The sequence below is a fragment of the Macrosteles quadrilineatus genome, unplaced genomic scaffold, assembly GCF_028750875.1.
Source record: "Macrosteles quadrilineatus isolate MER2022 unplaced genomic scaffold, UCM_ALF_1.0 Scaffold_4__1_contigs__length_99947679, whole genome shotgun sequence".
Lineage (NCBI taxonomy): Eukaryota > Metazoa > Arthropoda > Insecta > Hemiptera > Cicadellidae > Macrosteles > Macrosteles quadrilineatus.
The window spans coordinates 74,032,776-74,059,652 of NW_026542597.1; the positions used below are offsets into that span (position 1 = coordinate 74,032,776).

At 35.4% G+C, this 26,877-nt stretch overlaps 1 protein-coding gene across 3 annotated transcripts in view; it reads left to right on the plus strand.

Moving 5' to 3' along the window:
- LOC128992018 (E3 ubiquitin-protein ligase UBR4-like) overlaps nt 1-26,877 on the plus strand; it is a 105,099-nt gene that overhangs the window by 17,897 nt on the left and 60,325 nt on the right. For all 3 annotated transcript variants that reach the window (XM_054415356.1, XM_054415358.1, XM_054415357.1), the window contains exons 12-29: nt 298-466; nt 1,239-1,465; nt 2,677-2,800; nt 3,707-3,936; nt 4,466-4,672; nt 4,994-5,169; nt 5,358-5,499; nt 6,434-6,578; nt 7,362-7,497; nt 7,761-7,859; nt 8,478-8,691; nt 9,412-9,569; nt 10,852-11,076; nt 12,188-12,402; nt 15,957-16,287; nt 17,778-17,972; nt 22,741-22,996; nt 26,619-26,837. In XM_054415356.1, coding sequence (XP_054271331.1) covers nt 298-466; nt 1,239-1,465; nt 2,677-2,800; nt 3,707-3,936; nt 4,466-4,672; nt 4,994-5,169; nt 5,358-5,499; nt 6,434-6,578; nt 7,362-7,497; nt 7,761-7,859; nt 8,478-8,691; nt 9,412-9,569; nt 10,852-11,076; nt 12,188-12,402; nt 15,957-16,287; nt 17,778-17,972; nt 22,741-22,996; nt 26,619-26,837 — 3,468 coding nt within the window. The remainder of the gene's footprint in view (nt 1-297; nt 467-1,238; nt 1,466-2,676; nt 2,801-3,706; nt 3,937-4,465; nt 4,673-4,993; nt 5,170-5,357; nt 5,500-6,433; nt 6,579-7,361; nt 7,498-7,760; nt 7,860-8,477; nt 8,692-9,411; nt 9,570-10,851; nt 11,077-12,187; nt 12,403-15,956; nt 16,288-17,777; nt 17,973-22,740; nt 22,997-26,618; nt 26,838-26,877) is intronic.

A 26,877-nucleotide genomic window follows, 5' to 3' on the forward strand; every position in this document is an offset into this window, starting at 1 on the left:
TTTGGCAAAACTCAAGGTAGGTTGGTAGCCCTACTTTTAACTGACCTTTCTCATAATTTATCTTGAAGTTGGATTAAATGTCAGTAGGCTACTAAACTATTTTGTAGACTTTATTTTTGTCTATCATTTAGCTCTTGTAAATCTCAGGCATTTAGCTTAACTCTATTGTTAGCCTATATAAAAACACCTTAATTATCTTCATGAATTTGTCTTTAAATCTGAACTAAAACTAACATGGCTCCTGTATAAAGGTGTAAGTACATTGTTTAATTGAAAGTGCAACCTTTTCTTTTGCAGTACATCTCCTTGGCATCGCAGATTTTCCAGTTCATGAACAAGTACCTGTTGAACTCAGAGAGTCCGTACATCCAGCGCTATGTGGAGACAGGTCTGGCGGAACAGCAGATGGTGATTCTGGCGGCCATCATCAGGGATCTGGACAGAGAGACTGCCCGCACTGAAACTGGTGAGAGTTGCAATCAGGGTGACAAGTAAACCGGAAATCGGAGAATTCTACGTGGATTTATGATGATGGAAATGTCTGAACTATACATGTTGTTTGTAAGGGACTGACTGGGATATTAGAATAATTGCCAATAGTCTATGGCTGAGTGGCCACAAATAACGGTATTCTATGGTGATCTCTTTATGTTGTTTTGGGTGGTATAAGAAAATGGCAATTTCAGGAAAATAAAATGGTGTCACAAAGACTGCAAGAGATGCTCACATAAGTTGTTGTAGTCACAGAAAATTATAACTCAAATTTTTGATGCAGGTCTTGTGTAAATAGTTTCGAAATTCAGTTATAATTGACAAGTACAGTAAAACCCCTCACATTTGGCCTAAGTGGGACCGAGCCCCTGACCGGATAACATTTTGGCCGGATAAACCAACCTACTACTTAAATGATTTAAGTATCTTTTTGGAATCTGCTAGCTTAACTTAAAGTGAACCCAATAAAAATGAATAAACAGGAAACAGATAAACCATGAGAACGCATCATGGAGACTACGTTTACGGCCGTGGGAAATATTTTTAGTATCTATTTCGGGAAATGACCGAATGAACTAAGAACTGGTAATTCCGAGGCCGGATATTAGGGGTTCTACTGTATTTATACTTGATTTTCATTGCACATTCCATATTTTATTTAATAAAAATTTCTCTTGTTTATGGCCATTACTGATATCTTTGTCGTTAAACAAACCATTTTTGACCCCTAATTCTGGATTTTTCAGGTACAATCTCTGTTTACTTTGGAGCGGTGCTGGGCGTGTTGTACAGTGAGTTCTCACAAGCCCTGACTCGTTACACACACAACTTGCTGGCTCGCACATTGTTGTCAGACAGTCTGCAGACGACGCTGTTGCACCACCTGGGCATCAGTCCTGTACAAACAGCTGATACTAACAACAACGCCTGGCCTCTGCAGGTGTACCCTCGCACACTGGCAGTTCTGGCACAGGTGAGCTAACCAATCCATAAAAGTCCATATCATCAGACACAGACATATTCATATGTTAATTCATAACTACCCATTAGTGATGTGTCAATACCAAAACTCAAATCTCAAAACCATCAAAACTTTAGAAAAGTTTCGGTTTCGAGATTCGATCACCGAGTTTCGAGATTCAAAATTCGAAATTGAAGATTTTTGCAGTGATTTTTGAAACTGCTGAAATTATTTTTTGTCATTATTATTGTTTTTAACACTGTTCCTCACAAGCTCATAACAATAGACAAACATCACCATTAACAGTAATAAAACAAGTAAATTGTAGGCTAATCTGAACTTCAAACGGCATCGTAAATACTATACCTGGAAAGATGTACGATTCAGTTTCATATCAATATTTATTAAATCCAAAGAAATATTAACCACTATAATATGTTCTAATTAATCTAATATTAATATTTATGTTGGTGTTTAATTTATTTTAATGTTGGTTGTTTATACAAAATTATGTTGTAAGTGAATGGGTTTTAAGATTATCAGTCACATATTTATGTCATGTCAGGGTCAGGAGTTGATCTCTTTTAGTTTTGATTGCATACCTAAAATTTTATTATTACCTGTATTTTTTGTAACCTTGACCTTTGTAACCAGCTAAGTAAAACTCTAAAAAAGTTTCACGTTTAGGTTTTGAGATTCGAGATTTGGGATTCGATTTTTAAAAGTTTCGGTTTCGGTTTTGAGATTCGAAATTTCTGGTTTTGACCATCACTACTACCCATTATGTTTGCAAAACCAATCAATACTGAACCATTAACTCATGGATATTGAAGTAGACTTAACATCTGTATAGAGCAGCTGTAGCTAATTTTTACAAACAGAACATAGCTGAATGAACTGCTAACAGAGTGTGGTAAAGTCTAAATGTTTTCTCCTATAGTTTTTTGGACAAGAAGATGCTGTAGTTTACAGTAAGATGTAATTTCAGTTTGAAGCAGTGAGTTGTTCAAAAGCTAGTATATTCTACAAAAATCAGCGTGCAGTGTCTCTGCACAGTTACATTCATTACGTACGACGCTCCAAAATTAAATACATTTAATTGAAAATCAATTAAGGCAATTATGGAAATTCGCTTAGTCAGCAGGTTTGCTGCGGCGGGGGTATTTTATATATTGTAGTTATGATAGAAATAAAGAGAAATCTAAATTTAAAAAAATTTACAGATTTTGCTGCTGAAGCCTCAAACAGAGAAAGAAACTTCAATCATCAATATTTGGAATCGTCTCATCCATACTTTAGTAGAGAACATTACCAACTACAATCAAGCATATGATGCCGACAATGAAGGTGAGAATATACTGCCTTGAACTTATATGTAGCAGATTGTAGTGGTTGAGGCAAACGGGGGTGTAACTAATTTGAGGTTTGAGTCTCAAATCCAGTTGATTAAATCTCTGAACTGTATCTTTTGTTCTTTTCTTGAGATTCAATGTGTTTGAGATTCAGCTTTGATTTATGAGTGTATTATTTCCACCCTGTGTTTCAAGAACTAGTCCTCTAAGGGACATGATTTTTATATCCTTCGTGAATTTCAGCACGGGAATGGAACAAGGGCTTTCTTCCCATTCAAGGAGGGGAAATTAATTTTTTAAATAAAATTTGGCTAAAATTTCTTTCATATAGCAATGATATTATGGACACTTCTTGCAGTCACGGAGACATCATCATTGCCACCCACTAACTGGCAAAATTGTAAACAACTCCCGCAATCCCAGCAAATTGGTGAAAATCTTTGACAATCGTGGAGTCATCATCATCATCATCATCTTCATCATATCCCGCAATAGCTGCACAATCATGATTATGTTGTGCCATCCCTGAGACATCATCATCACCACTAACAAGCAAGGGAAAATTGGTAACACTTTGAACAAATCCCTTAGCAAGAAAATCCTGAATAAAATGTAATCCTGACAAATGATTAGGAATATATTTTACACAAAAATTTCTCAAAATTTCAGGACCTGTTCATCTTTGAAGTTTTCTTTCTTTTTTATTCTTTCTTCAATTTACACTCAGATGTCCTATATAAGAAAATAATATCAGTGTTATGGGTTTTTACTTTATTTTGAGTATCTAGTCTGGGAACTGTATTTTTTTTTAGGTAAGCTAATTGAGCTCAGTCCATAAAAAAATTGCAATAAGCCACCAAGGAGATCTTTAAAATGTATTAATCTCAACTAAATTTCACAGACATGAACGTGGAGCATGCCCAACTGCTGCTCTTCCTGTTCCACTCTCTGAACTTGATGCAGAAGAAGTCTGTTTTGCTGGCTTGTGCCAGTGGCATCATCAGGGTGGGGGAAAGCTCTGTCAGAGGTCTGATGAGGGAGACACAACTGTTGTGTCTGTCTAGGCTGCTGCTGCTGTTTGAGTACATGATGAAACACCTGTATGACGCTCCACCAGTCCTGCTAGAACAGGTGGGTTGGGTTCACTCCACGGATGGAGGGAATGGTACTTTTAGTTTTAGTGGGATGTAAAAGAATTTTGATTTCCTTTCTAATTTTGGGGACTGGAGTGGGATGGATTTTTTTACTTCTGCACCAAGGGAAATTTTACTTTGTTGTTTGTTTTAAAAATCCTAAATTTATCACACCCAACACCATTACGACTTAAGTCCACGACTGTGGCATAATCCTTATCTCCCGCGATCCGAGAGACACCATCATTGATCACGGCTAAAACAATAAAGGCTAGAAGGAATCCCATTTGAGAAAATTCTGATTTAAATTTAATCCTGCCTTTAGACTGAAAGTAAAGTTTTACTTAAATTTTGGTACCTGTCCATCCTTACTTAATTTTTTTGAATAATAGTAGGCCTAGTTGTGAACCAATGGTGTCTATCAGTCACTGAACCCTCAAAATCCACTGAAAAGACTACACATTTTTTTAGTGTAAATTTTAAATTTCCCACCTTTTGTGACTAACCTCATTATTCCGTCTCCTCAGGTCCAGTGGAACTTGTTCAACGCCACCAGCATGGTGGGAGATACGGTGCAAGGACGAGCACCTGCCAGGATATTCTGTGCTTGGAAGGAGATTGAGGCCAACTACCGCAAGTTGGGTCCACAGGACGAGTTCTCCATGAAGCCAAGGTTCTACACCATTGTCAATGCCGAGCTAAACAATCAGGAGCACCCTAAATTGGATGGACTGGTGGGTGATTTCACTGATTTACGTATTCATTTTCTAAAAGTATTTTTGACTTGTAAATTAAGGTGGAAACAACTTTTTGTCCACCAGAAGACCAAGAACAGAGTTTGTAGTTGCCTCATTCAATGCTTGTAAATTAATCTCTTGTAATTTTTCAATTGTTTAACAAACACTTAAAACTTTACTGACTGTTAATGGGAAAGCTTTTTCTAGTAAAGTTATATTTATAGCAATATACTGTTTGTTTGTACACAACAGTATAACCTTTTTAAACTACTTCTTATCGTTAAACAAACTGCTATTAAACTTCTCTAACTGATGTAGGCCTGCAATTTCATCATGGGTTCAGCTGAGAAAGTGAAGTACCCGCTTCTGATGGACGTTCTCATTGAAATTCTCAACATCACAGATCAGACGATTCCGAGCATCAAGTCGACAGAGAACAAAATCAGCTTTACGGCTCTCACAGCTACACAATACTGCTTCTCCATCTGCTGGAGGTATGGTGATGACTGGTTAGAGGGGGGGAAAAACTAGGTCTAGCTTAGTTAACCTATATTTATAAATATGTTAAAATAGCGATAGAAAGATTTTTTTTCTCAACTACTTATTGAATAACTAGTTTTTGGGTGTTGTAGTGTTAGGAAACCAATCGAGCTCTGGTTTGACCACTCGCTGGGTGTTTCAGGTTGCTACTGCAGCTACCGCCCTCAACTCCTTATCTTGACAAGCTGGCGCTGGGTCAAGCCATGCCTGCCAGTCCACTACTGTTGCACTCCTTGGTCTGGGGTCCGAGAGCAGGACACAAGTTCTTTACCAGCTGGATGAAGGTAACATATGTTATTTAAAATTTCATGTAGATAATTAACATATTTTTTGTATATTCTCTACAGCTTTTGGACTATGGATTTTAGTTAATATATTTTTGAGACATGGCTAGTCTAGTGTTAAGTGGTTTTAATGGTTAGGTTCAATCAAATCACTAAAGACTTTTAGAAGTTTAATAATTTGTATGATATTTTATAGGAGTTAGTCATACATTAACTTTGTGTTCTTGGTTTAATTGTTATTTTAAGATTTTTACTTGTATTTTACCACACTATTCTTGTATGTATCTGTACAAAATGAATAAATGCCGTGTTATGGTTGTTTATAGCACACCTTTTATGCTGCAGGTCAAGTAATTTACAAAACAAAAAAGAATATGTAAGTAAGGTGAAAAAAACGTACCGTAGACTACCGATTATTGGAGAACTACATTCTCTAAAATCCTCTATAATGATTCGTCATTTGATATCATAGACGATATCATAGACGATATCAATAGACTATTTATAAAAAGTAATACAATATAAATGTATTAAAATTCAATGTTGTAGCCCTAGAACTGTAATATGACAGTTGCTAAAAATATTGCACGTTGTTTATAAGAGAATAAAATTGACACTACATGGTAGTATAAATACCTCTGATCTTTTAACCTAGAAACTATGAATTAAAAGGGAAATTTACTACATTTATTTTCTAATTGATTAAAATTACCTTTTATCAGTTCCAAATAGTCATATTTAACTGTAAACAACTATCTCATTAACTGTCATTTAAGCTTTACTTATATTTTTACACAGGAGAACCTGAAGCAAGGCATGTATCCTTGGTACAAAAAATGATCTACTAAATAGTTAGGCGGATGCTCTCATCAATTTAAAATTCAATCAGTGTTCTAAAAGTTAAATTTATAATATAATCTCAAATTTTATTTAGGACAACCTGGTAAAGCAAGGCATGTACACTCAGTACGCAGAGAATCTACTGAAGAGTGTGGCAGACACAGTCAACAACCCTAGATATGATGTAACTCTCGCCAAGAACTGCATCATGTCTCTGATGCCTCATACCCAAACTGAGGGTAAGTTATAACATCTGGTCCCAGTTATTTTAAAATACATCTTTTAACTTTATTACCAGAAATCAAGAAGAATCACACAGTTATTGTAGAACATAGTGCTAATTAACTAACGTGAGTACGAGAACCTTTTGAATGCCAGAACATTTCGTGATAGTTATCAGTTGTACCGATTGGGACGTATTTAATTTTTTGTTTTGAGGTCCCTAGAGGCCAAAAACACCATCCGTTCAAATTCATATATATATGTCCGTTAGCGGGATAACTCAAGCAAAAATGATCTGATTTTGATGAAATTTGGTACAAACGTGTAAACCTGCGTTTATTCGAACGAGTTCGCGAACCAGCATAATCGGACCATGGGAACGGGGGTTTATGGGAGATTTTATGGGGTAAAAATGGGATTTTCCCATTTTTGACCCATAAAATTGGAATTTGTTTTAAAACCGTTTAGTAGAGCTTAAAAAAAGAAATAATTTAGTATATTGAAGCGCTGTTGTATGCCTAATGGAATTCAAAAATAGTGTAGCCTAATTTAAAATTCCCATGTTATTCTTATGGAGAAAATGAAAACTTGTAGTTTACTTGTTCACCTTCCCCGTAGCAGCAAACCTAAGCACTCGTTAATTCTAACGTTATTTAAATTGGGAATAAATATCTTTCTGTATGGAAATATTTTAGTAAAAATATAATCAGACAAGTTGAAATTCGCTTAGTCTGCAGGTTTGCTGCGGCGGGGGTATTTTAAATAGTTCTCTTGTTGATCACATTGTGTGGTTGTCGCAGGATGGCTGGTACCCAAAAGAGACTTGCCCTCAGTAATGGAGCTTTGTCTAATGGACACTGTGATTGCCAAGGTGCAAGTGTTGACCGATGATACACCTGCCCACGCATCTGCCTCCGAAACTCCTGATCTCAACAAGTAAGTTATCTAGAGTCTTGCTGATTAAGTTTAGACCTAAATTTTAAATTTTTTAGTATCCACGTAATTGACGTTTTGTAACGCTTTGTAAGGGAAAGCGGTTCAAACCTCTATTTTTTTTATATGCTGGGAATTGAACCAGTCCCTCTTGCAACAAAGTCTAAGACTCTTAAGTTGTTTTGTTGCTTCATAACAAAATTGTATACACACATTTTATCTCATAGCTCAAATATTATTTATTTATGACGTGTGGTTTGTTCTAGGTCTTTTGACTTTGTAGAGCCCAGTCCTCACACTGAGTTGGCACAAGACTTGCTGCCCCATGTTCTCCGTCTGACTGAAGTTATTTTGGCCTGCAGCAGGTGGGTTTGGACGTAGATATCAATAATACACATTTGTACAAGCAGGTCTACTATTTGGAAGACAGAAGATTAGACAATCATTTGAATATAGTTAATGGAAGGTTTTCAGACTTCAGTTACTATTAAGCCTTTGATAGATACAACACAATTAATTTTGAGATTTCACACCTGAAAGGCGTCTTATAGGATTCACAGAAAGAAAGGCTGCTTCAGAAAGAAGTAGTAGAAATTTTATTTTTATTCTACTACCTTCCACTGAAGTACCCTTCTGTAGGGGCTCTATCATTGTTATTAACTTTTGTGTACTATTAATTGCCTGAAACTTTAATCTTGATAAGTTTGTTCAGTATCCAATCCTTCTTCCTTGATGTAACATTGAAACAAGTGTTCTTCCTCTTGTAAATTATAGGCTACTATTTTTTTTGTCAAATGGTTTAAAACCCTGCATCGAGTAATCCTCAGTTGCTTTTTGGTTCATGGATCAACTGTATTATGACCTTGAAGTCCAAATAAATCACTTCATTTGAAGGCCGTCAATTCTGAACAAATCAATTTTCATGGGCTAGATATTTTTTCATAAAGAGTTAGTTGATGTGAATTAACCAATGTTTTTATCAGGACCAGTCTGATGTACCAAATCAACGAGAGCTCCGAGGCCAGCGGAGGCTACTCCCTGGGAGACTTCATAGTGTTCCGTTGTGTTCTGGCTGTCTCGTCCTCGCGCAGTGTCAAGACACAGTCACTGTCCGCCGCGCTAACCGTGCTGCTGCCTACCAGTGTCAGAACCGCGCTGGACAAGTGGAACGCTAATGCTGTCACTGACTTTCCCTCGGTAGGTTACAGATGATGTGAATGTTTTAGTTTGCCTCTCTAAACCGTAAGAGTCTATCCATACCTCAAATTAATTAATGTGAGTGGTTGTTGATTTTTAAATGTAATTTTACCCAAATAAACACATTGTTGTCCAATTTTTATACCATTAACATATTAAAAAACTTGTTGTGATAATTCATTTTGACAATAATCCTTATTACAATCCGTATCCGACCTGTTATCAATTGTGTAGCATTATAAAAAAAATTATTTTCAACTTTTGGGGTGGATTGGCCATTGTAACCACCAAACTGGAATTGATTGGTTGCTTTAGTAATTTGGTGGCTTTGCCATCCTAATATATACATATTGGTCTTGTACCATTCGTTAGAGCTGTGAACCTCTAATAATGGATACCGATAGTTTTTACATTTTACGTTTGTCTTTCCTCAGTTTGAACTTTTTAAATCCCTAACTTTTTTAATCCCATTAAAACTGGCCTGAAAAATAACTGTTATATATGAGCTTTTTGTGCAGTAATTAAATATTGACCATATTCTTTAGTCCTGTTCTCGTTAGAATTTGTTTAACTTAGAAAACAAAATGACTACACCTGTGCTTGGATAGACATTTAAAGTCAAAAGTCTTAGTAACTCACGTGTTTAAATATTTTTCCCTTGTGTAATTGAAATAAAAAATATAGGATAGGCTAGATAATATGGACTCTACTTTTTTACAGAACACCTACGCCAATGATATAATCCCAGGAGAGAGTTATGTGTTGGCTGTGGTCAACGCACACATCTCTTCACTATCCAGTCAGCAGACATTCACAATCAATCCGTCTTTGAAACACCTTCTACACTCTTTGGTCACCTTCATCAGTGAACATATCATGTGAGTAACTTTAACTTGTAGAGGATTGGACTTGGGTTTGCACAATTAATTACCCTAGTAATAAATTAAGGAAGGCTTGAACAAACATCTGATAAAACTTTTATGTGCTCCTTACCAACTATTTGGCTAGATTTTTACGGGTTGGTATCTTATCGACTTTTGACGATCGATTCTCTATAGCTATATTAACGTCCAAATATCGGTCGTATCAAGAATCGACACATCCCTGGTAAAAAGTAAAAATAGTTTTATTTTATTTTAAAAAAAATTCCAGCTGGAAGCTAGGGAAAATTATTTTCCTTACTTTACCAAGATTGTTTGTCACTGACATAGATCAACAAATGAGAAATACAGTTTTTTTCGTAGAAAAGTTGCACAAAAGCCGATTGGCTTTCTTGTCACATGCCCATTGAAGATCCACTTTCTCATTTAATTTTTCACGCTATAATAGTTGGCGGGGAAATAAAATAAGAAAATTTGCTAAAATGCTATAGTTTTCAATAAGGTGTATTTTGAGCTTAGAATAATTAATTTTTATTTAGCATAAAGATAAATTAACTATGATTGGAATAGGCTAGTCAAAATTAGTCATTAAAAAGGTTGGACAAAAATGCATTGGCTTTTTAATTACATGCAAAGTTTTTTTGTTTTTTGTTTTTTGCTTTTAACTCTACGATAAAGCATAAAAATAAAAGATCAGGTTTCCAAAATGCATCCTTTTAGTTATTGATACTTAAAACAATCGTTAAAAGAAAATATGAAGTTAGTTTTTATTACCTATGAAACTTGCCACAACTTTATGTGGAACTTTTTTACTTTGTGTGAAAGTAATATCTACAGTAGACTCCCTCTTATCCGGACTCCTTGGAACCTAGGTCAGTCCGGATAATGATTTTTCTGGTTAAACCGACGTCCCCAAAAACTATCTGAACGGACGGTAAAAACGGACCGTTTAACTATGTATTTGACTCAAATTTAGGAGAGCATTATATTGAGACACGTGAACACTGGTCTAAAATCTTTCCCACGAGGACGGTTGTTTCAGTACCGCCCACTTCCTGCCGATCTGGTCCTGTTAAACCGATGTGTTGATACAAATTATCTGGTTAAAGAGATGTCATTTCCACCGAGTGTAGTCATGTTAAACTGATGTCCGGTTAAAAGGTGTCCGGATAAGAGGGAGTCTACTGTACTTCACAGAAGTGTAATGTAGCTATTGCGCTTAATCAGATAGAACTAGACCTATCTAGGTGAGTAAATCACTTATCCGTTGTCCTCACAGGAAATGTGACGAGACCAACGTGGTGAGACAGCAGGCAGTGCAGGTGTTGGCACCCCTGACACTCGACGCGTGCACAGAATACCTGCATGACATTGCGTTGCGCACACTCGAGCGCACCGTGGGCGACCCTGAGACTGAGGCGCATCAAGTGTGTGTCTACACGCTGGTGCTGCAGAACATTTACACACTCATCATCAACTACACAGACGCTACCTCCATCTGCAGGTTAGTATGGCAGTTGATCATATCGATCAAGAAAATTATCAACGTCTTGTGATAAGATTTTATTTTTGTCTATTTAATCATTTTAAAGGAATTATTTGGTTAAAACTCAAAGTTTTACTTGATCTTGTAATAAGTTGTTGTATTCAATAAACTGGTAGATATTCACAATGGGTAAAATTTCCTCGATAATTTGACATTTTATAATCCATTGACTCGGCAGTCAGGTAGTCCACTGCCGCAAAGTCTTAATGGTGAAAAAAAGCTTTAAGAGACATGAATCTCGTCCTCACTATATTATATGTACAGTACCATCATTGTGCAGCATAGTTTTGATCATTGACACAAACTGTTTGGTACTAATTGTTTTACATCATCGTGTGATTTTATACCGTACCAAATGTTTAGTAGTGTTTAATACTGCGTTAGAAATAAATAATGGTCATATTTTATCTTGATATAAATCACTCATACCTTAATAACCCGATTTATTTAGTAATCCGACACCTTCCCGTCCCCCTATTAGTTATCTCTCATTACTTTACACTCATCTCCATTCATATTTGGCTTAAATAACCTACCTTTGTTTGGTCGCCATTTTAAGTAAAATAATTAAATTATCAAAAGACAACTGTTATTTAAAAAATGTTTAGAGAAAAAAGCATTTCTGCTTGGTTATAAAGTCAGTGGGAAAATAGATAAGTTACACAAATAATCTACCCAAGAAGGATAGTTTGCAACTGAAGCATAAAAAATGTTCACAACACAATTAAATTGATATTTGCAACTTCTTGAAGGCTTTTTTTTAATAAAAGGGTGTATAAAACAGTTATACTGCTTCTGTTAATAATTGTATTTCTGGAGTAGAGTGGAAATATCAATTTAACACCTTTAAAGCTCTTGTTATTAACACTCTACAATTCTTTTCTCAAGTGAGTGAGTTAGTTGTCTATCCTGTCCTTCCCCCTTATGTATCATCTTTGTTAATATTAGATCTTGTGTTGCAATTCTCGCCACAATTCCATCTGGATTTATAACATACCCAACAATGTTGTCACTAACACAATCACCACCATTCAAGTGGCCATGTTGTCAGTTTGACTGACTGTTGTAGTGACGCTGTCAACGAGAAGCTGCTGCAGGAGTGTTTGTCCTGGATGGAAGGGTTGTTGGACAAGCCGAGCGGTCGTCAGGCGTTGGACCAGTTCTTTGACAACTCCAAACACGACCTGATGCAGATCCTGTTGTCCATCGCGTCTCCTCGCACTTGTAAATCCACCATGTACAGCACCAAAGTGCTGCAGTTCTTCAACAAACTCTTCAATGCTGGTGAGTTTCAAAACTAACGGTATGGGGTGGAGTTATTGAATTGTTCAAAGGCTGATTGTAACCTGTCTTCTTTTGTGTTCCCCCTGAGCATAAAACACGACTCCCTGAAATGAATCCTGAGTAATTTCTCAGGAAGGGTGTCAGTGTGGTCTGATGCCAAGGCTGAGATGTTGTATTGTTGAATGAAAGGGGAATTTGATTAATCAATCTGTTTTTGATAAGTTGATAAAATGAGGTTTTGTTTGAAAGTAATAATTGTAAAATAAACTTAAACATTCACTCACTTCATTTATGTTCTTTATTTACATTGTTTTTCTTGTACTAATTGTTTTGGTTTTGTATAACATATGTTTATATTTCTAGGTTTCTATTTCTTCTTTGTACAGTATATTATAACTGTGTATTATATTGTATTGGGTTGATTATATATCGATTGGGCCTCAACATACCGCCCGCCAAAAGAAACATTTTCTTTCCAATAAGGAACAATTAAAGGATAACACCAATCAAGTTAAATAAACAGAACATTAACAGAAAATAATAAAAAATCACAAAAACTATGTGATTAAGTAGCGACGGCATTTGCTTGAGCTCGAGGAAACTGATGACTTGCTCTGCTTCTGTAGAAATATTCACGTTCTTTTTTATTCCAAGTATGATGTTTAGATGTATTGTGTAGCTTAGGTCTTTGATAAAAAGTTGTGCCAGTGTCTATGCGAGGTTTAGGATTATAGATCCGGCGATAGTGACTGGACATCTTCTGATACATAATAGTTTGAGCTACACCATTTTTTGGATGGACTTCATAGTTGTTCATTATTTTCATAGCTTTGATCGACGACTTCTTGTTCCCATACGACTCTCCAATCTTGGGATCTTCGATTTTAAAAGGGAGCGGAACTATGTATCTTCCTTCTTGATTCCGTTTTACAGCATTACAATAGATCTTCTCACATTTTTCTTCTTCAGGGTTAACTGATGCATAGACTGGGATTTCTTCTAATTCACAAAAACTTCTAAGTTGATCATCTAGAGAATGTTCAATGGTTGCATGATTGGAAACAATAGATGAAACCTGGTCATATGGCTGTGTTTTGCTATTAAGATCAATTGGACCCATCAAAATATATCCGAAACTACTTTGGTAAGGAACGGGGTAACCTTTGGGAGCAGGCATCCGCCCGCCATCTATTACCTCAGGGTACAAGTCTGCACCCAACAAAAATTCAATTTTTCCTGGTACGTCAAAAGTAGGATCTGCAAGTTCTAAATGTTTGTATCCGTCTTTGATACATTCTGGAAGGGAGGTAGAAGGCATTTGAGATGTAATTTTCTTCAGAATCACAGCATTAGTCTGAAGGCGAAATTCAGAATCAAAACGAGGTTTCAGAGTGCACGATACAACTCCTTTAGTAGATAAAACAGTAGATTCTGCAATACCAGATACTTGTTCGTTGAATTTCTTTCGAGGAAGGCACAGGCGCTGACAACAATCTTCAATTATAAAGGAAGTCTGAGATCCAGAATCAATCAAAGTTCTAACTGGTTGGAATTGACCTGATCTATCCTTTATATGAATTAAAACAGTTCCTAACAAAACTAAAGAAGGCCTAACACTGCTGCATGTATGCAAGGGACTTGACTTAAGTTTTTCAGCTGGTTGAATGGAATTTTCATTAGGACCTACTTTATTATTCTGCCTTACCCTAACCTGAGCCTTGTTGGTTAGGCCAATGTCATCATTATGTAGTAAACTGTTGTGTCTTGCTCCACATTTAAAACAGCTAGTTTTTGAAGTACACTCATTTAGTTTATGCGAGGTCCGTAAACAATTAAAACAAGCATTTTGTGTTTTAATCCAATCCCTACGCTGAGCAGGAGTTTGTCGTCCAAAACGTTCACATTTATAAATTGTGTGGGCTTCCTTGCAAAATAAGCACTTTACTGCATTGAGATTAGATACACAGGCTCTTTGATGAAAATAAGGCTTATTATTAGTGTATTGCTTATACGGTTTATTTGTAGAAACTTCTGTCACAGAAGTTTGAACAGTTTCAAGAGCTTTACACTGTTCATCTAGAAAACTCAAAAATTGGTCAAAAGTAGGCAATTCAATGTCAGAATGTTTAAGTTCAAAATCATTGCGCATCTTATGATCGATTTTGCAAACAACACTGTGAAGCAAGAGAAAGCTCCATTGCTCAACAGGTAGGCCTAGTGTTTTTAAAGCACTTGTATTTTCAGACAAGGTATCAATGAAGTTTCTCAAAGCCTTTGGAGATTTTGAAGTTACTGGAGATATGTTTTGTATTTCATCCAAGTAACATGTAGCAAGTTTACGCTTATTTTGAAATCTAGATATAAAACTTTGCCAAGTAATGGTATAATTGACATCAGTAATGGGGAGATTCTTTGCTAACCTCAGTGCATCATTTGAACATGAGCCAATAAGGTACATGAACCGCTCAATGTTTGACAATGATTTATTTTCATGCACTAGTTGTCTAAATAAATCATAAAAGGTAGGCCATTCTTTGAAGTTGCCAGAAAATGTAGGCAAACTAATTTTAGGTAACTTTGCTTGGCTTTGTACGGGCAAATGGTTAGTTTCAGATCTAGAACTAGGTGGTTGTACTTGTTCAATTTCGGGAGGGACAATCTTTGACATAATAGTTAAAATGTAGTAATATTTGTCACTAACACTATCAGAAAGCTCTTCTACTTTACTATAATCTGATTCATCTAATTGACTTTTCAAAGCAATTATTTCTGATTGGAGTGTGTTAAATTCCTCAAATAACTCATGAATGGATGCACTACGAATTTTGAAGGATTCACAATCTTCAGATTCGGTGCTTATTCCTAAGCTTAAGCCTAGATTATAAACTTTGTCTATTTTCTTTAAAGCACAATTTCTACGAAACTGGACCGCATCAAGTTGGCTTTTAAGTTTCTTAACTACTTCATCCGTCATGTTACTATAAGTGGGTTAGAAGAAACTAGTTTGAATTGTTGTAGTCTAACAATGGGACCAATAATTGTGGCTTTACATACAAGGTAAAGTAATTGAAAAGGGTCAAAAATACAAAAAATGAATAAGAGATGTAAATTTAGGTCCAATATCCCAAAGCTTTGACTGTGATAGTGTAACTTGTTGATTCCTGGATGGGAAAACAGCACAATGTGAATCTGTTGATTCCTTGGTAGAAAACAGTAATCTTCAAACTGTAGAAATTGATAAAAATGGACTTACAATAGATGCTGTGCACAATTAATGTGGCTGCGAAGGACCATAATGTTTTTGATAAGTTGATAAAATGAGGTTTTGTTTGAAAGTAATAATTGTAAAATAAACTTAAACATTCACTCACTTCATTTATGTTCTTTATTTACATTGTTTTTCTTGTACTAATTGTTTTGGTTTTGTATAACATATGTTTATATTTCTAGGTTTCTATTTCTTCTTTGTACAGTATATTATAACTGTGTATTATATTGTATTGGGTTGATTATATATCGATTGGGCCTTAACACAATCCATTCCTACATTCCAGCTGAGAAGAACGCAGGTGATGTCGCCCTAGAGCGACTGCGTGCCTCGGTACTCAACCTGGCCACAGTGGAGTCCAACCTGCTGCGTAACTGGCTGCGACACGTCATACTGGGTTCCGCTAAACCCCCGACCCCCACAGTAGAGGCCCCGCCGTCATCTAGCAGCAGCTCTGAAGCTTTCCCAGTCCCAGCCCCAGCCCCAGCCCCAGCCCCGGCTCCCGCCCCTGCCAAGACTGCAGAGAAGACCAAGACAGAACAGGCTGCTCCTAGACTGCTGCAGGAGAATCAGCTGTTACTGCAGTATCTTACCTTGTATATCATCAGTGAGAATAGGTATACAAGATGTTATATATTTTTTGCATTTTTGCACTGTTAGTTTTGTCTGTGTGTTAATTTGTGAATTTGTCGGCAATTGTGAAATTTGTGTTATTAGCGAATTTCCCATATAGGGAATAAGCTATTACCGTAGTACTCATGGTAAGACCTGGACGCGGGACCGATTTTTTTTTTCGCTTTGAGGTCCCTAGAGGCTAAAAACACCATCCGTTCAAATTCATATATATATATATATATATATATTTATATATTCATATATTTATATATTTATATATATATATATATGTGTCCGTCAGCACGATAACTCGAGCAAAAATGATCCGATTTTGATGAAATTTGGTACAAACGTGTAAACGTACGTTTATTCGAACGAGTTCGCGATCCAGCATGATCGGACCATGGGAACGGGGGGTTTTATGGGGTAAAAATAGGTTTTTCCCATTTTTGACCCAAAAAACATAAAATTTAGCAATTTCTTTCCAAACCATTTTGTAGAGCTTAAAAAAACAAATAATTTAGTATATTGAAGTGTTATTATGCGCCTAATGGTCACGGAGAAAATTCCAAAAAATTGTAAATTTAAAATTCCCATGTTATTCTTATGGAGAATAAGTAAACTGTTGTAGTTTGCTTGTTTGTGAACATATTTTGATCAAATTTGGAAAATGTTTTTATTTTTTACTAACTATTCAAATTTTACAAAAAAAAAACAGTTTTACACTCCCTGATGCAGCAAACCTAAGTACTTGTTAAACTAATTCTATTTAAATCAAGAATAAATGTTATAATTTTAAGTAGACATTTCAGTGTAAATCCAATCAGTCAAATGGAAATTCGCTTAGTCTGCAGGTTTGCTGCGGCGGGGGTATTTTTGGAAATTGTTGGAGGTAAACAGTTTTTTAACTAATCAGTTAGGACTACTATTTGTACCCATTATTCTTGTTTAGCTTCCACTAGTCCTTTTTTGATTGTAAATATTAATATTGAGAGAGATTTATTACAAAAATTCTTTAATGCTATGGAGTGTTTTTCAAACATTCCAACCAACAAATCTTATTTTATTGACCACATTGAAAGTTAAAATATTTTACCCTGATCTGTAAAAAAAAAATCATTAATAAGGCTTAGAAGTAATCAGTAATCACTCATCTTTTTAAAAACCAAAACTGTTTGTCACTGTCCTGCTTTTTGGAAATAACAATCCAAACAAAATGTAGCAATAGATAAGCATTTGTGAGGCGAGCGCCCATTTTACCCGTCACAAATTTAGTCCCAATCATTCATTGACGGTACCTTTCTTTTTACTGGTACATTACCACTACCATTAAAGTTTTCAAGCGAATTCACTCTATCCTGTAAAAGTCATTCCTTTTATTTCTTTTGATTTTAGAGACATCCTTCACTAATTCTCTCCCAACTTTAAAATATTAAAAATATACCCTCCACATTAATAATATAATACCTCTAACAATATTGTATTCCACCAGTGAGAACGATGCCAAAGAAGATGTAGCAGTGACTCTGCTAGAAGCGCTGATCCCCATTGGCTCTCAGTTGCTGTCCACAGCCGAGGGTGTCGGTTTCAAGGAGTTGATGGTTGTCATGGCAACACTGGCGGATGCAGGCTCCGGTCGAGGACATCTACAGCTGTTTATGGCCGCTGTGCAGTGGCTCGACATTTGGTGAGTTTACACTATCTGATGGTGGGAATGAAAACGTAAAGGAATTGCCAATTGTAAACTGTTTTAAGGACTTGTGTTTCGATTAGTGGAACAGTCCACTCTGGCACAAGAAACACAACAACTTTTGTTTTTATTTGCCGTTTGAACATCACTAATCAAACAGCGCTATGATGTCAAAGCCTAGTGTGGTTGTGACGTAACTGGTCTACATTACCTTATCTACCGTTCCTTAAGTAGGCTTGGAGAAGATTTCACATTATTTTTATAAAAAAATACACTAATGCCTATTGCCTATACTACAATTTAAAATCACTTGGGAGTTAAGGAACATTTTACAAAAATATTAGAGTATTTCACTAGCAACTTTACCATTTTCAACCCAAGAAAGGGTTGAGTCGAATGAAAGATATGTTCAGGTCCATTGGTGGTCAGAAAGTCTGCCCCATTCTGGGATAAGCCTGTAAACCTGCTGTTCTAAAATAAAACCTTAACACATTACATAGGCTTTTTTACTCTACGTTACTTCAAAAGTACATTGTGTGAAGAGTGTTTCCTTGTCATATTTTCAGACATTGTTAGGAAGAAGATATGTAATTATTAGGGGTGTGCGATGCAGCATATTTTTTTCGATTCGATGCATCGATGCGATTCAAAGAATTTCGATTCGAATCGATGCGATTCGATTCGATGCAGCACGGCATGATTTTCTTCAGAAATTAAATACAACATGTGTTTCTGTAATGGATCCTTTACCTTAAAAAAGTTAAAGTAAAAAATGTACTAAATAAAATTATGAACAAGAGGATAGTTGCTGACCTAACCTCATTAATGGACACTGCTAATTTTATGTTTGGCCTAAGGAAATTCACCATTCACTAACAATTAGAATAAGCCTATATATCAATAAAGCAATCGTTAAGTTTATTATTATTGACCTGTATTAAATAAAATAGAGTTTATTTTATGATGCACGGTAGTATTGTTACTTAGTTTTCACATTTATATCTGTTGGCTTTCAATACTTCTGGTTCATTCTTAAATCAGCACGAACCAAAAAAGTTGATAATCAGTGTTTACTGTCTATTAGTGATGGTCGGATCCGGATATTGGATTACCGGATCCGCCGGGTCTGAGCTAGAACCGACGCCCGATCGGATCCACAAAAAATCGGATCTTGGGCTGAATCTGGTTTTAATGGATCCGATTTTATTTATACTATTAACACAAAATGGGCGAGTATTCGAGATTTTGAGTTCGAGTAGAGTACGGCCTTGAAACTCGAGCTTATCTTTGAACTCATAGTTTGGTATAAAATTGTAAAAGATCAATATTTGTTGAAATGTAACTTGTGTTTACATAAAATGATGGATAATTTGTATTACTGTAGATTCTACAGTCGTACAAATATAGAAATAAGCAAGAGGTAGTTGTCCTAACCTATTTTTATAGCTGTCACGACAGAATAGGTCAACTCAAAGCAGTCGCCGGCGACTGACTGGCAAGTGGCAATGGCAATGGTATACTGACTTGACACAGAATAGAATGACATGATCGGTAGTGATTTTGTTTTAAAGTAGGCCTACTGTTTCACAATAGAAAATTCCACTACTGAACTGTTACATAAGCAATAAATTTATGTTTATAAAAGTTAGAATAGAAACATTATAAAGGCAAAGCAATAGAAGGAAGGCAGGCGTTGTGCAATGACCTCGAAATGAGCCGAATAGTAACATTGAGTAGGGGGTTGGAAAGGGGGGGGAGGGAAGGGTGAGACCTTTGAGCTATATTTAGACTAGACTTTCACCACTTCCCAAATGGCTGGGTACGGGGATTACAATAGCAGGTTTTTTCCTTGCCTGGTTTGACTTTTGTCTTTTTGTGTAGGAGATTTGAATAATAAAAAATATAATTTGAATTGACCACAATTATTTAGCATTGATAATACAATTTGCAAGGGACCAGGAGGAAATAGAACAAACACTAAAATTAATAGAATAACACACAAAGTAAACAAGAAATTAAATACAGAACACGGTGATTTAACACTGTCACTGTCACTCAATTTTGTTGCCTAGAAGGGTCGGTGAACTAATCAATAAATAGCCAAAACCAGTTTCCTCCCCCTCTAACCACCACCCCTCCCCCCCTAAGCCGGGAGGCCCAACACTTTGTCCTTGAAACACCCTAGCCTCTGAAACAATAAACCCTTACACCTGCGTTGCTGTTTTGACAACAGGTTTATGAATGCGATCACTATTTTTAATTTTCCAGAATTAACTATCAATTATTATTATTTGCAAGTTACAAATAGGAAACTACATGACATTATGGTATTCAATGACCCATGTATTATCAAAAATTTATAATTCATTACTTATTTTGATAATAAAAAGCATTCATTACAGCACACAGCACTTATTGATAGGTATATATATATAATCATCAAAGTATCTGTTACTTTATACAAAATAAAATATGTACAAAATTGTGTGGCCAGTCAAACTTTAAAAACAAACATTTTATTCTATAAAATACAGATGGTAAATAGGGGTTGGTTTAAAGGAAATAAAATACAAAACAGATTAATTCGTTATTTTGATAAACGATAGAAAGGTTATGGGATTGATTGAACTAAAATAGCCACAGGGAATCTTATGTAGAAAAGTCGTCAACCACAATCTGTTTAATCAGTACATCGTTAGAGAGAGAGGGGAGGGGGAGAGAGAGATAGCAGATAGGGGCGTTTGATAGGGAATCTGAAAAAGTAAACAAACAAGGAACAACGACGCGACAATACTCGAGCCTTATTGTCTCGACCACTACATTTGCACACGTGACCACTTTTTGTTTCTTCCTTATCTTTCATACGTCCCAAAATGGAAATCCTGAAATAGTTTGTTGGTATAATCTCCAGCCGGGTACGACACGTACAACCATAGATAAAACATAGCCTACTCCCTTGTGTTGGTTAGTCTATGCTACAACGATCGATTGGAACAATTGATGTTTTGAGCCAAAATATTCATATTGATATTAAATAATCGGAAAAATTGATGTTTTATTAAAATATTATATAAAGCCATATGTCAAGATTTAGTTAACTGACATAATTGAACGTCAAATCTAGGTCTTTATATTGTAAGACAATCACACCGTTATACCGTTTTAAACTTTAACCTAATTTTATACTCTTTACAAACAAACACGTCCTACATAACGGTTCTTGATATTATCAATGTATCTTCTTACTTCTTATCTAAACCCTTCCCACAATAATAGACTCACACACAAACAACGACATCAAAGCAATCGTCACTTGGTCCGTTGAAACACGAACGTCGATTGGCTGACATGACAGTACAGCGTAGCCTCTCGACCAATGAGAACTCTTGTTACATACTTTGATTTATCTTAGATAGTCAACATTTGCCATTCATTATAATATTACAAAATCGACATGGAATATGCGTATGGTGTTTTTCAATCAAAACTTATGTTATAGTAGCACTTAAAACTTCACTTAAACTCTTAAACTAGGTAGATAGTACAGATATAATATGGATCTATTTTTTGGTGCAATAGGCAAGTGCAAGCCTAACCCTCTGACTTCGATGTTGTAATTGAATATTTTTCTAATGATGCGTAATGGAGGGATGAAACTGAACATTTAGACAAGTTTAGGTCATTTATTTTGTTCTAAAAATAAAAATAATACTTTAAAGGTCTGACTTATTGATACAGACATTTTTTAGTATAATTTCGTGTTGAGGACACTCGCGCCGGTTGTCTGAAATTGAATTCTGACTGTCTGACATCTTGAAATGTAGATTGTATTGTGTTGTGCAATATCATATGCCTGCAGAGAGCTGAAAATAAACTTTAGCTGTTTTGAACTAAATAGTGTGCTAAGTTGGTTACTAAAGTTGTTAGCGTGATTAGAAAACCAATAGATATCAAATAAGAAAATGTTAAAATAAAATATCTCTCCATCCCTGTCGGCTGTCGGTAGGCCTATCGTCGGCGGAATCGGGTGAAATCGATGTTTGGCAAACGATTCTTGATACCGATATTCCTAGTATCGGCAATGTCCGAGGATCGTTGGTAGCGATAATTGACACTTCCCTATCTAAAACTCATTTTGGAGTCCTAAATTAGTTTTAAATATGCATCGGGACGTAATCGTTGCATCGGGAGTTAACCGATGCATCGGTCTTTTTTTATGCATCGAGGCCAAATCGATGCATCGTGATTTCGATGCATGCTGAATCGAACCGCGATTCGATGCATCGAATCGAATCGAATCGAAATTTGGATGCATTTTCGATGCATCGCACACCCCTAGTAATTATGGTAGTTTAGGCCTAATTTTTTTAAGTTTTAATTTTTCCCTATTAGGTGATCTATGTAATGTTTATTTAGAACAGTGACAATAATCCTCATGGTAACTTTTTTGTGATTATTCAGACATATACAATTTTGAACCTTAACTACCAGCGTCTTTTTACTTGAATTACAATTTTGGTTTTGTACTTTAGTTCAAGTTTTTTCAAACCACATTTGTCATTTCTTCATAAAACTATTCTCTGAAAAAAAAAAAAAAAAAAAAAAAAAAAACTATACTACTAAGTTAAAATGTCCTAAAATTCATTTCTGTAAAAAATCAATCAGCCTCTTGGCTTCTGTCAAAAATAACTTGAGGAAATTAATGTTGTTTTGCAAACAAAATAACTTCTTATCCTATTAATTAACAACTCAATTTGTACAACAGCAAGCAGAACCTGTGCAACAAGGATGTACTGACCCAGCTGGAGGCTAGCTCAGTGGCTGCAGGCTCCATGGTCGAGGCTACCTGCTACATAGTCAACTACACTAGTGATGTGATCAGCGCGTTGTGTCCCACGGCTGGCGGTCGAGCCTCCTCACCCCCCTGGGACGGGGACACTCTCCCTCCCTCTGACCTTGACACTGACTGGATGGACGAGTTGGGACACGATGATGATGAGGAGAGTGGCGGAGATGATTCGGTGAGTCACAGTTGTAGAGCGGAATATTTTGTTTTAAACTCTTCTTACAGAAAGAGTAAGAAGGACATTGCTGAAATCTTTGTGAAGAGGTTTACCTAGCTAAAAGATATGTCTCAGCAACATAGCATGTTTGTTTTACCTTCCGGGTCAATCCATATCAAGTGATCCAGAAATAAAATAATTGGTTGCTTGACCATTTTTAAAATAAATAATAATTTTATCCTAGATACCTCTATCAATTCTGGGTTCAAAAGTGATTTTAATTTTTTTTAATCTCTTTTTGTTACTTCTACGGCGGCCATTTTTGTTTTGCAGAACACGCAAATTTTTGCTCATGTAAGGGTTTGCTTTAACTTGCACAACTCGGTAACCATGAACACTAGAGTGATGAAACAAAAAGCATTTTAATCTGGAAGAAACAGCCTAAATATAATGTTGAGTTCATATTTATTGAAATGTGTATCAAAAACAGTTGTAAACCCATCTCAACATTTCATAAGAAAACGGAAAACTTTCAACTTTTGAAGGCATATTAACATTGGAACGAATAAAATCTCAGACTTGATTTTTTTTGTGTGTGTAGCAACTCAGTAGAACTGTTTGTATTTCAAATATCAACCATGAGACTTAATTCCTTTAAAAGTTATCATTTTTCAAAAACTGAAATTTTTTGAAAAATTCAAATTTTGAGTCTCAATATCTTTGTTGGGACAAAGTTTAAAAATCTGAAATTTTTACCAAAAACCCCTCGTATGGTTGTTATACTGCTGTATGAATTTCATCTTAGAGATTTACTTTTAAGCTAAGTTACAGTATCATGAAAATCACAAAAAACCCATAAGCTCGGCCAACGTGGCTAGTACTGTAGGTAGCTTAAAGATTATTTTATAGGTGTAGGTAATTATTTTATTTAATGTAAACTTATCTTAATGTACATTTCAAAAATCCAAAACAGATTTTTAACTTAAACTTTGTACCCAAAGTACAAATTAGGCCTATATGTACCGCTACGGTACTAAAAATAAATAAAATCCTGCTAAATTTTAAGTTTTATTCATCATTTAACTTAAATAAAACTTAGTTAATTCTATTTATATTGAGGTCTTAAAATTTATTTTCCATTTAGATTTAATGTACCGTAACCTGTATAACACAAATCAATAAAGTGTTTATTGTGGTATTTTGAAAAAAAAATAACTCATATTCTGTGGGAACTGATACAGTCTCCAGTACCTACAGGAAGTCGTAAATGAGTCACAAAACACAGTTTTTCTTAACAAAATAATTCATTTTTATAACAGATGAAGAAATCACTCAACACCACAACAACAAACTCCTGGACCGATTTGAGAACTGTTTAAAGATTACTGGAACAAGAAGCTTCCATTGTTTTATTCCTGTACCGGACAGTAGTAATGTTAGGTGCTTCGTAACCTCACTAGCAACTGAAAGCTGTAAAAATTACACTTCATACCAAAGACTCTATTGCATTTGTGTATGACAGTGGTGGGTGGCAGAGGTGATTGTCATCAGTTATCAAAATAAAGATCCAGCAGGACCAACAACCAACCGCCTTTAAAACAAATTAGAAAGACCAAGCTTGGGTGCCTATAAACAAAGTTTTGAGAAAATTAAATCTCTTTTAACTGACAAAAACCACTGGAAAGACAAACCCAAACTGAATGAAGAAACATCCAAACTTCCTAATTAGCATGATCAAAGTAGAACAAAAAACACTAACAAGTAAAAAGAGTTGTATACTTTAAGAACTTGTCTTTCAAACAGCTTTTGTATCTGAAATTTCTAATATTCTTTATTAAAATGAAAGTGGTTCAATAAATTAATAAATTAGTTCAAAATATTTAGGCCTATTGAAAAAAGGTGTAAACCTGAATGAAAATAATCTGATAAAAATTTTTTTTAATTTCACATAAGACAAGAAATTTGCAAGAAAAGGCTATACATAACTTTAAAGTAAGTTAGGTAAGTTTACATTAAATAAAATAATTACCTACACCTATAAATTAATTTTTAAGCTACCTACAGTACTAGACGCGTTGGCCGAGCTTATGGGGTTTTTGCGATTTTCATGATACTGTAACTTAGCTTAAAAGTAAATCTCAAAGATGAAATTCATACAGCAGTATAACAACCATAAGAGGGGTTTTTGGTAAAAATTTCAGATTTTTAAACTTTGTCCCAACAAAGATATTGAGACTCAAAATTTGAATTTTTCAAAAAATTTCAGTTTTTGAAAAATGACAACTTTTAAAGGAATTAAGTCTCATGGTTGATATTTGAAATACAAACAGTTCTACTGAGTTGCTACACACACAAAAAAAATCAAGTCTGAGATTTTATTCGTTCCAATGGTAATACGCCTTCAAAAGTTGAAATTTTTCCGTTTTCCTATGAAATGTTGAGATGGGTTTAAAACTGATTTTGATACACATTTCAATAAATATGTACAGAACATTATATTTAGGCTGTTTCTTCCAGATTAAAATGCTTTTTGTTTCATCACTATAGTGTTCATGGTTACCAAGTTGTGCAAGTTAACGCAAACCCTTACATGAGCAAAAATTTGCGTGTTCCGCAAAACAAAAATGGCCGCCGTAGGAGTAACAAAATAGATAAAAAATTTTTAAAATCACTTTTGAACCCAGAATTGATAAAGGTATCTAGGATAAAAATATTATTTATTTTAAAAATGGTCAAGCAACCCCTGTTGGATCACTTGATATGGATAGACCCTTCCCCAAAATAATAAAACTCCTTAGGAGATATAATACAATCTCTTTGTAAGTTCCATAGAATTGAAACTTGCTCAACATATCCCTCTGTGGTTTGAACATTATTAAAATGTTCTAAACGTTGTTTTTTTTTCTGTGTGGAATGACTATTCCACACTGAGCTATCTGCTTTACATCTTTAATACAGCTGTAACAGCTTTCATGGCTGTGTTTTTCTTGTCATATGGTGTACCCATAATTTTCAATGGTGGTGTTTTTCACTGAAATAGTTCCAGGCTTGTTACACAAAATGATCCTTCTTCAATGTTCACAGAACTACCTATTTTATTTATAAGATTTACACCTTACATAAATAAATATTGATAATAATGTTTGATTTTATGATATACCTTGTATATACTAGTATGGCTTTAGTCACACTTTTAAGATTTCTTTTTTATCCAAAATTACACAAACGGACGTATTCCATTGTTCCGGTTTTCCTAGGACTATATGTGCCTCTTTCCTGGAACCTTTTAATTTTTCCTTATGTCCTTCACAGTTCCTCTTCCCCCACCATCTGTCATCTTACTCCTCTCTTCTCCACCTCATCTATCCACCTTTGTATAGGTTCCCTCTGACTTTTTCCCACTTGCACTATCTAGCCTACTCTTTTTTCTGAAGAATCATCTCTTCTCAAGTGTTCAACTTAGTTTGTTTTTTCTACTCCCCCTCTTCAGATTTTTTCTTCCCCAACTCTATCCCACATTGCTTTACTCTTAATATCTCTTAAAAATATCATTTCTGCAGACTTATTCCATTCTTAATGTATTAAAATAAAGTAATTTAAAAAAATGCTATCCAACATTTCCTACCCATTATTGTTGTAGGATGAGGACAGTCTATGCAACAAGTTGTGCACATTCACCATCACCCAGAAGGAGTTCATGAACCAACACTGGTACCACTGTCACACGTGCAAGATGGTGGACAGTGTTGGTGTGTGCACTGTGTGTGCTAGAGTGTGTCATCGCAACCACGACGTCACCTACGCCAAGTACGGCAACTTCTTCTGCGATTGCGGTGCCAAGGAGAACAGCTCTTGTCAGGTTAGTGTGATTGATTGATTGATTGAGGTGTTTATTTGAG